At 32.9% G+C, this 11,490-nt stretch overlaps 1 protein-coding gene across 1 annotated transcript; it reads left to right on the top strand.

Annotated features, from left to right (window-relative positions):
• The first annotated feature begins 1,644 nt into the window (after window positions 1–1,644).
• LOC126715033 (ABC transporter B family member 15-like) lies at window positions 1,645–10,335 on the top strand. The gene is made up of 7 exons (XM_050415461.1): window positions 1,645–2,031; window positions 2,142–2,196; window positions 2,280–2,458; window positions 2,550–3,007; window positions 3,262–3,802; window positions 5,747–6,643; window positions 8,695–10,335. The coding sequence occupies exons 1-7, from the start codon at window positions 1,786–1,788 to the stop codon at window positions 10,081–10,083; spliced, it is 3,765 nt and encodes a 1,254-aa protein (XP_050271418.1). The 5' UTR covers window positions 1,645–1,785; the 3' UTR covers window positions 10,084–10,335.
• Window positions 10,336–11,490: the final 1,155 nt, after the last annotated feature.

The raw sequence follows: 11,490 nt of genomic DNA, 5'->3' as shown, positions 1-11,490 counted from the left end.
TTAGTCCAAATTGCAAAATATCAAAGTCATTGAAGGTTAAAACTATCTCATATTTAATATAAAAAAAAATCATAATTTTATATAGTATTATAAAATAATGCTATAAATATAAGGTTGAAAATAATAATAAATAGGGCAAGACTTAGATATAGTACTTAAGAATTAACATCTCCCCATGCACAAAGTGCTTGAGGGTCTAGGGGAGAAAGGGTTTGAGTTGTGAGGTTAGCAGCATGTTATAAATATTTCTAAAAAAGAAAAAAAAAAAAAAGAACTGTTCCTAAATAAGGCAAGACTTTTTTCTCACGGGATGAAAGTGTATTTTTTAATTAAGTTGTCACATGGCTGAATTTTAAGATGGTAACCTGATGAACTTTAGATACTGGACATAAGTTTCTTCATAATAAATAATATACCATTGAAGTAAAATTAGGCACTTGTGATAATTAGGTAGCTAGAGTAAATTTATTATAATAAAAAAAAGTTATTAAGTAATGTAACATGAGTATCAATAAGTTAATATCTTATTGTATATATATAGAGTTGGGTTCAAGTTATGTCTAGTGTAATTCTAAGCAATGTTACACCACCTAATAACTTGTTATAAAATTTATATTTTGAAAATCCTTCCAATGAATTATATGTTCTATATGTTCTTAACATTTATGCCAATTGTTATGTTAATTGCATGTTATTTACCATTCAATCCATAAATTTATCTTTTATGCATTATTTTAAACTACAAAAACTTGAATTTAAACAATTGATTGATGACATAACTATTAATTTTTTATCACCTTGAAATTTTGCAAACATAGAGAATATACGCAGATAATGTAATCTAATAGTGGATTTGTCAAAATTAACATCCAATTAAAAAATATTGAGTGGTATAATATTGCTTATAGTTACACTAGGTGTAACTTGAATCTAATTCATATATATATATATATATATAAGTTAAAATATTGTTTCTTTTTTAAAATTTTGCATGAATTTCATTTTTTGTCCATAAATTCTAAAAAACTTATTTTTCGTCCTTAACCTTATTAAAGAGTTCTGTTTTATAAGTTTAAGGACAAAAAGAACTTTCTTTTCATCTATAGTTTAAAGATAAAGATATGTTTTTTAGAAATTTAGAGATAGAATTGTAGCATTCAATAATTTAAAGGGTTTTATAAAAAAAAAAAAAAAAATCATTTAAAGGGGAAAGGGCTGAAAAATGAAAGTCGGGTGGGAGCAATATTTTAGAAATTTTTTTTTTGAGTGTACTGCCTGAAATGTACGTATAAACAATTTTGAGTATAAAAACATACCCTATCGTGGCGCTAGATTCTCTGAATGAGCTGAAACAGGAAAGCAACAGAGACCACTAGACAGTTTTTTTATGAAGAAAATGGTTTAATAAAAATTGTCCCAGATACCCACTGGTCGTCAATAATGACGCTAATTGCAGAGAGAGCCAGCATTTAAAGTCAACCATGATCGTGTCTCTCAGAACATGTTAATCTCCATTACTAACTTTTATTATACTAGACCCGTCCACATGCAATATCAATCACTGGCTGACCTGACCACCACTTCTTTGGTCCACCAATTCTGGCTTTATTCACACGCACACACCTATATATATGCGACCTAATTAATTTCAGTCCATAACCAAGTATTGTAAAGGTTCAGGCTTTAACTTTAAGAGCCCATATTTAAAGAGAAGTGGGGTTTGGGATTTGAGAATCTTTACTACTGTTGTTCTTTTTGTTTCCCAATAAAAGATTATTGGGAAACATGGAACAAGAAAAAAGCAGTGTGGTCACGATGAAGAAGAATAGTAGGAAGGGTTCTATAAGCTCCATGTTCATGCATGCCGATGGTGTGGACTTGTTGTTGATGATTTTTGGGTTCTTTGGGTCCGTTGGTGATGGGCTTATTACGCCTTTGGTGTTGTTTATCGCTAGCCACTTGATGAACAATATTGGCACTGGTTCTTCAGCAGTTTCTTTAGCAGACAGCTTTTCGAATAGCATCAATAAGGTCCCCTCTCTCTCTCTCTCTCTCTCTCACTCTCATACACACACGTGGATACACGCATGCACACAACAGAAAAAAAAAATCTAACTGGGTTTGGTTTTTGTGGGTGACAGAATGCATTGGCTCTAGTGTACTTGGCTTGTGGGTCATTTGTAGCTTGTTTCCTAGGTGGGTTTCACTGTGATAATTATTTTTTTGTTTGAATTTATCATAGATTAAATTGTGATTGGTTATGAATTTTTTTTTTTCAGAGGGGTATTGTTGGACAAGAACAGGTGAGAGACAAGCTGCAAGAATGAGAGCTAGATATTTGAAAGCAGTGCTAAGGCAAGATGTGGGTTACTTTGATTTGCATGTGACAAGCACATCGGAGGTCATCACAAGTGTCTCTAATGACAGCCTTGTAATCCAAGATGTTCTAGGCGAAAAGGTCTTTGATTAAATTCCAAGTCATACTATAATTTTTATAAACTTATTTTAAGACTAAGACTTAGTGTTTTTATTATTATTTATATTATTAGGTTCCGAACTTTGTGATGAATGCGTCTATGTTCTTTGGAAGCTACATAGCAGCGTTCTTATTGCTATGGAGATTAGCTATTGTGGGGTTTCCTTTTATTGTGCTTTTGGTAATACCTGGTTTGATGTATGGGAGGACTCTAACTGGACTGGCTAGGAAGATCAGGAAAGAGTATAATCAAGCTGGTACAGTAGCTGAGCAAGCAGTATCTTCTATTAGAACCGTCTATGCCTTTGTTGGTGAAAGCAAGACAATAGAAACATTCTCTTCAGCTTTACAAGGGTCAGTTGAGTTGGGATTAAGGCAAGGCTTGGCTAAAGGCTTGGCCATAGGAAGCAACGGTGTTGTTTTTGCTATTTGGTCTTTCATGGCTTACTATGGTAGCAGACTTGTTATGTACCATAACGCCAAAGGTGGAACTGTTTTCGTTGTTGGCGCTGCCATTGCTGTTGGTGGATTGTAAGAATACACGAGCTTTTCAGCTTATTTGTTTATTTACACCTTTTTAAAACTTTACATTTTAATACGATTCAACTTTAAGTATAATTTAACTTCTTAACTTTTCTATTTATGTATAACTTTCTAAAATTTTATGTTTTTTTAATCCAAACTGTACAAATGCATGGTAAATATGACACCAAATTATATGATTTTTTTCTTCAATTTTTAATTTAAGTGTGACATATTTTGTTTGTGATTGTCTTGTTGAATAGGGCATTTGGTTCTGGATTATCCAACGTGAAGTACTTTTCTGAAGCATCTGCAGCAGGAGAACGAATAATGGAAGTAATAAAAAGGGTCCCTAAGATTGATTCTGACAACATGGAAGGTGAAATTATAGAAAACGTTTCAGGCAACGTGGAATTCAAGCATGTAGAATTTTCATACCCTTCAAGGCCCGAGAGCATTATCTTCAAAGACTTCTGCTTAGAGATTCCAGCAGGAAAAACTGTGGCCTTAGTGGGTGGGAGTGGCTCAGGAAAATCCACTGTGATATCACTGCTGCAGAGGTTTTATGACCCACTTTCCGGAGATATACTTCTTGATGGGGTTGCCATTAATAAGTTGCAGCTCAAGTGGCTAAGGTCACAGATGGGCTTGGTGAGCCAAGAGCCTGCACTGTTTGCAACCACAATTAAGGAAAACATACTCTTTGGTAAAGAAAATGCTACAATAGAAGAGATTGAAGAGGCTGCCAAAGCTTCTAATGCTCATAATTTCATTAGTCAGCTGCCTCAGGGATATGATACACAGGTTAGTTCTGCTTATTTGTCAGAGCTTACCCATTTTGACATTAATATCATCATTATTAATGCCTTCTTCTTACCAATCTTCAGAGCTTGCCCATTTTGACATTATTTATTTATTTTTCTGTTTGTTGGTAGTTATCAACATATAAGTTATAACATCTAGAATTATTATTTGGTGCCCCACTGTGCATATACTATTTGACAAATGTAATTTAAAGTTTTAAACCAATTTTATCTAATAGAGAAAATACACCATACATCAGAGATATGTTTCCTCCCTCTCACATGGAGGTGGACGCCACACACTTCCATGTGAGAGGGAGGAAACATGCATCTACCACCTCTTTTTAAAGTCGATACTCATGAGTACCAAGATATCCTAAGTAAATCTGTAAAGAAAATATTAAAGTTATCATTATTTATCTCTTTTTTATTATTAAAAAAAATTTAAAAACTATGAATATGAGTGATGTCTCATCAATAACAACTAGATGAAGTTTTAAATTATTTTTCGTGTGTTAAAATTGACTAATGATGCTAGAGATGCTTATAATTGTTATTGCATGGTATTTACAATGACATATCACTAGTCACAAAAGGCATTATTTTAGATAATTATTTATTATGTTATTGAAATCCAACCATTACATTTTTGTCAATTTATGAAATTTATGTAGTAAAATCTATAATATTTTCAACTATTTCAAAACTAACCAATCAATTTACGCTTTTTTTAATAAAATTTATAATGGATTTTGATTGTTTCATATCTAGTAGTGTCCACACTTTTTTACATTATATCCATATTATTTTATATCATGCGTAAAATGTGAATATTTGATATGAAAATGTAGAGATCATGTGAAATAATATTTACCTTTATAATACGCAAGGCTTCCCTTTTGTGGAAAAGAGCGCAAGATGGGACATAGGACATTATGGTGTCCCCTCAAGTGCTCAAAACCACTTGAAGGAAGCCAAACCATTTGTAATTACATTCTATATGGGATAAACAAACAAACAAATAAACAAACAAAATGATGTAATTCATGTAAAAGACTATTTTCAGTCTTTCGTACCTTAGAACTTCAAAATAATTATGACCACTCATGAAAAGGCTGGTAATTAAAAGGATAAAAATGACCTAACAACAGATCATATGCAAGAATGTTTTCACTCACACGAATGGGTGTGACATTGAGAGGGAAAGAATATATCCAGGAATCGTTGAAAATTACAGTAAAAATAAAGGATCCTAATCCAAAAGAAAAAATAGAATAGCTAAAAGGAAGACATAGAACATGTTAGTGGATTTAATTATTTGTGGACTATTATTCCTCCACTTGCTTTATGAGTAGTATTACATCATAGAGTGGCATGAGAGACTTCCTCAATGTTTCCTACAATGATTGTCTTCCTAATAAATAAATTGTTTACCGTTGAGTAAGTGGAACTGATACTATACCATTACTACCTAACTCAAGTTTTTATTAATAGAGTTGGCAAAACATCACAAATATTTATTATTAAATCCAAGATACAAAAATTTTCATAATTCTTTTAAGTAGTTGTTGATGTAAGTTCTTGTAATTTACATTAAAAAAAATGGTATATGTGATGTGAGCTTATATGAAAGTTACTTAACTGCAATCATAACTTAGTATATTAACAAAATGTTCAAGTATATTAGTCTAATGGTACTAACACTCTTTGGAATATACGGTAATTGGGGTTTGAACCTGCCTCACCTCTTTCCCTATTTACCTAGTTAGTGCCTGTTTGCTTTTAACATATCAATGAATCAACAAAGTGCTCATAAGGAACATCTAGAAATAAAAACTTGTTGATTTAATATATAAGTTGCGTCAAGAGTTGTGTCTTTAATATTACTCCATATCTATGGTGTTTCCTCAGTATAACTAATGAAAAATGATAAACACATGGACAGGTTGGTGAGAGGGGTGTTCAAATGTCAGGAGGACAAAAGCAAAGAATAGCCATTGCACGAGCAATAATCAAGAAACCAAGAATCCTACTCCTAGACGAGGCCACAAGTGCACTAGACTCAGAATCCGAACGAGTTGTCCAAGAAGCTCTTGACAAGGCCTCAGTTGGGCGCACCACAATTGTCATTGCTCACCGATTATCCACCATTCGAAATGCTGATGTGATTGCTGTTGTCCAAAATGGCCAAGTCATGGAAACAGGTTCACACAACGAGTTAATCGAAAACGAACATGGCCTTTACAACGCACTTGTACACCTTCAACAGAGAGAACCAGAAGAGAACACTCATGCTTCATCTTCTATATCAAACATGGACATCAACAACACAAGCAGTCGTAGACTCTCAGTAGTGAGTAGGTCAAGTTCAGCTAACTCAATAGCTGGGCTAAGCCGTGGTGGTTCACTAGGTGATCAAGAAGATGGAATAGTAGAAGAAAAAAAATTCCCAGTTCCATCTTTTCGAAGATTGTTGGCTTTGAATCTCCCAGAGTGGAAACAAGCTAGCTTAGGTTGTTTAGCTGCTACAGTGTTTGGTGCGGTTCAACCATTGTATGCATTTGCAATGGGGTCAATGATATCGGTGTATTTTTTGACGAGTCATCAGGAGATTAAGGATAAGACAAGGATTTACTCATTGTGTTTTCTTGGGTTGGCTGTGTTATCGATGGTTGTTAATGTTACACAGCATTATAATTTTGCTTACATGGGAGAGTACTTGACCAAGAGGATCAGGGAAAGGATGCTTTCAAAGATTCTCACTTTTGAAGTTGGTTGGTTTGATCAGGATGAGAATTCTAGCGGTGCCATTTGCTCTAGACTTGCCAAAGATGCCAATGTGGTACGTACGCTTCTCTACTATATAAAAATTATGTGGTTTTGATGATGACAGAAACTAATCTTGACAAAAAATGATTAATTAAAATATAATTAACAAATTAGCAAACACTAGGGAATGATGCCAGCAACTAATCTTGACACAAAAAATGATTAATAAAAAAAAAAAACACTAGTGAATGCTGCCAATAACTAAGCTTGACCAAAAAAAAAAAAAAAAAAAGTAAAAAAAGAAAAGAAAAGAGAAATTAATAGTTAATAAACAAACACTAGTGAATGATGTGTTTGGAAGTTCTGGACATGATTATAAAATCCTCTTTAAGCATCATGGGGCATGGAATTCTTAACAAAAATCTTATCCATCTATTTTGAAAGGTGTTGATTATATTTTATCATATTGTTAATCTTTAAACAAAAAATTGATTATTACAATTTTATTTTATTTTTTAAATTTTTGATGAAATGATAAAATACAATCCATTCATTTTAAATAAAAAAAATAAATTGATAGAATTTTGAGACACCCTCTGAAGTATGAACATCTTAATCCCCTCTATTCCCTTTTAAACACTATATAGGAGAGAGGTTGTTGTAGAACAATATATGAGCATGAGCTTTGCTAATATTCTTTGTATAGTTTCCAAAAATAAAAGAATTTGCCAAGTTATTGAGATAGTGAGCTCTTGCGGTTGTGATGCTCCTTTGTTCTACCATATAAGAACCAAATTGCACGAGAGTCCAAAAGTTTAGCCCTAATTATTAGCTGTATAAATTATAAAGTATCTGATATTCCAACTTTAAGTCTACTCTAATGTGAAAGTTTGGAAGCCGTCTTTAGGTTAAGTGGAGGTTAGGTGGGAGGTCATGTGGCTCGTTAAAATTATGTTCTCCTTAAGAGAGAATCATTGCTTTTTACTTTTCTTTTTTTCCTTTTTTTTTTTAATTTTTTTTATTTTTAAATTTTATTTTTAGAATTGATAAGGAATCATTGGTAAAATTGTAATGAAATGTAATGGGGAGCTTGTTTGTATTCCTGCCGACAATGGACAAAGTCACAAAGCATTAACAATAATCATTGGACAATAACAGCAGTCTAAGTAGTCACTTCAATAATTGGAACAGTTGCTTTTGCCTTAATTATTTATTTAGCTTTGTCAATGCATTGTTTTCAAGAGAAATTAAAAACTATTACTCTATTACTACAACTAATTTAACTTCTAATCTTTAATTCTATATGACGTTAAAGACAAATTTTGATCTTGCTGTCATGACATAATTAGTTCGAATATACATTGCATCATAACTGTGCATCCATAACAGAAAACATTAAACTAAGCTAGTTCCCTAATCACGATCTTAATTATTAATAGGCTAGCATTAGTTGAGATTTAGATGGTCCAAGAATGACACGTTTGCTGATTTGTTACTGTATGAAATATGAATAACAGCACATATTTAGCCAATGACCGTGTTAGTCTAATGACACCTCTTTAGGTATTAGTACCTAAGAGTTGTTGAGGGTCTTAAGTTCGAGACTGGGGGTTAGGGTATACTTAGTACTATATATATATATATATATATATATTTCTAAACCAAGCTAAAAATAAAATAAAATAATGACAGCTCATATTTATTCTCCCGAAAATAAATAAATAAAAGAATACATCTCATAAAGCTATATTGGTTGAGTTGGTTGTACACTTGTAGTGGTTGTTGACACAATATCATAAGTCTAGCCGTATATCGACTAGAGAAAGACTCTATCCATTTGAATTGAATACATTTCATAGTTCATTTAAACATTATTTTTATTTTAAAAGTGTATGTAGTGTCAAATTATCAAAAGTTTTAAATGATGTCGTATTTTGTACATTATTATTAGACACTGAAATAAACTCTTAACAATGAGATGGAGAAGATCCTCAACAAGTAAAGACTAGACATCACCCTAATAAAACCAATTGAAGACAATCATTATAGAACTTGCATATATTGTAACTCTTATATAGCAATTTTTTAGCATACCGAATGCTAATGCGTGGACTATTCTGGCAGGTGAGATCTTTAGTGGGTGACAGAGCAGCCCTTGTTGTACAAACCATCTCAGCTATAGTTGTAGCCTTCACAATGGGCTTGGTCATTGCATGGAGGCTCGCTATTGTCATGATAGCAGTCCAACCACTCATCATAATATGCTTCTACACAAGGCGTGTACTACTCAAAAACATGTCTCAAAAGGCCATTAAAGCCCAAGATGAAAGCAGCAAACTCGCTGCTGAAGCTGTTACCAACCTCAGAACTGTCACTGCCTTCTCTTCCCAAGAAAGAATTCTTCAAATGCTTGAAAAAGCCCAAGAAGGCCCACGCCGCGAGAGCATAAGACAATCATGGTTTGCTGGCATTGGGCTAGCTTTGTCTCAAAGCCTCTCAACTGCTAGTTGGGCTTTAGACTTTTGGTATGGTGGGAAGCTTATAGCCGAAGGTTACATCTCAGCTAAAGCTCTCTTTGAGACCTTTATGATTTTGGTAAGTACGGGCCGTGTTATTGCTGATGCTGGAAGTATGACTACAGACCTTGCAAAGGGTTCTGATTCTGTTGGGTCAGTCTTTGCTGTTTTGGACCGATACACAAGAATTGAGCCTGAAGACTCAGAAGGTTTCCAGCCTGAAAAAATAACAGGCCATGTTGAAATTCGTGATGTGTACTTTGCATACCCAGCTAGGCCTGATGTGATCATATTCCAAGGCTTCTCAATCAACATAGAAGCTGGGAAATCAACAGCATTGGTGGGACAAAGTGGGTCTGGAAAATCAACCATCATAGGATTAATTGAGAGATTCTACGACCCATATAAAGGTATGGTGAAAATCGATGGTAAAGATATAAGGTCATACCATTTAAGGTCACTAAGGAAACACATTGCACTTGTTAGCCAAGAACCAACACTATTTTCTGGCACAATTAGGCAAAACATTGCTTATGGAGCATCCGATAAAGTTGATGAAACAGAAATCATTGAGGCAGCTAAGTTAGCCAATGCTCATGATTTTATCTCAGGATTAAAAGAAGGGTATGAAACATCATGCGGGGACAGAGGTGTGCAATTATCTGGGGGTCAGAAGCAACGTATTGCAATAGCCAGGGCTATACTGAAAAACCCATCAGTGTTATTGCTAGACGAGGCAACTAGTGCACTCGATAGTCAATCAGAGAAAGTAGTGCAGGATGCACTGGAGAAAGTCATGGTTGGGAGGACTAGTGTGGTTGTGGCACACAGGTTAAGCACCATCCAAAACTGTGATATGATTGCTGTGTTGGATAAAGGAAAAGTGGTGGAGAAAGGGACCCACTCATCTTTGTTAGCAAAGGGACCCAACGGAGCTTACTACTCACTAGTTAGTCTCCAAAGGAGAGCACCCCAGAATAGCAACTCATTCAACTAATTAATATTAAGTTGTTTGGAAGTGAATGGGGATTGAAACTAAAGATTTTGGTTGCCATGAAAATAGATTGGATCGGTGAAATTGACACTACCATATCGAATGGCACTCCATGTTGCATGAGCTTTGAGCTTTTTATTTTTAGTAATGATCTAATCTTTAATCAAGTGTAAAGGTATAGACCTTGCCCGCAAAAGGGGACTATTAATTACTAATTATTTTCCTTTTCAAAATGAAAACCATGCTTCTAGTTAATTTATTCTGCAATGATTTATATCCATATCTTTTTTCGTTAACTTGGAAGCTACTATCTTGAATAAATTAAATTAAAACCTGATTAAATTATGTAAGTTTAATTAATCAATAGAATACTATCTTGAATAAATTAAACTAACTCCACTATCTCGAGTCATATAGCTAGTGAATTAAACTAAGTCCATATTCTGGCAGTCTAATATATATATGGAAAAAGCCTAATTTTGAACGTTTGAGTGGTATGTAGATTTTTTTTTAATATTTAATTCTAACAAGTAGTCTTGCAATTTTAGAAAGTGTGAAACCTAATTCAGAATATATGAGATAGGAGCAATAGAAAATGGAAGCAGAGAAGATAGGAACAATAAATTTACGTGGAAAAATTAAGACTATATCTATGAGTTTTTTATTTTTATTTTAATATAACTAGTTTTGTCTTGATATTTTATTATTATTATTATTTTGTTTAGTAAAAATTGTAGTGCTTCTTCCAACCACATAAAGAAAGTTATCCACATAAAGAAAGTTATCAACATAAAGAGCTAGCTTTGTGCGGTATTGTTTTTTCATATTAACTATTTTGCGTGCTTGTATGAAAATATATATGTATATATATATATATATATATGTATATATATATATATATATGATTATTCTTGTTAAAGAATAGAGATGACAATAAATTTATTTATAAAGGAATTTATGTCATGATATGTTAAATAACTTATACATTGCAAAATAAACTTTACATGTCAATAGAAAAAACCTTTCATATGCTCAGGTGAATCATTTAAAAGCTTAGGAAAACCATAGTTATAGCAATCTTCTAATTTCTATCTGACTTAGAAATGGGTCTTCAAATTCAAATTATATCATATCAATATATTAAAATTGTGTTATTCATTCAAAAACAAAAACACTAATATCAACAAAGGGAGAAAAAAAGAACATAAAGAAAGATAATATCAAAAATCATTAAATTAAAATATTGAAAATATTAATATTAATTATTTTAATTTATATTTTTTAATAAATTCGGGTTTAAAATAGATACTCTCAACCCAAACTTGTATTTCCTATTTGGTGCATCGAAATGGACAGACCAAACTGACTGAAATAGACTGAAATGGACCAAAAAAGACCGACGTAGACCGC

The sequence above is a fragment of the Quercus robur genome, chromosome 2 (genome assembly GCF_932294415.1).
Source record: "Quercus robur chromosome 2, dhQueRobu3.1, whole genome shotgun sequence".
NCBI lineage: Eukaryota > Viridiplantae > Streptophyta > Magnoliopsida > Fagales > Fagaceae > Quercus > Quercus robur.
This window is presented reverse-complemented; position numbering and strand designations above follow the sequence as displayed.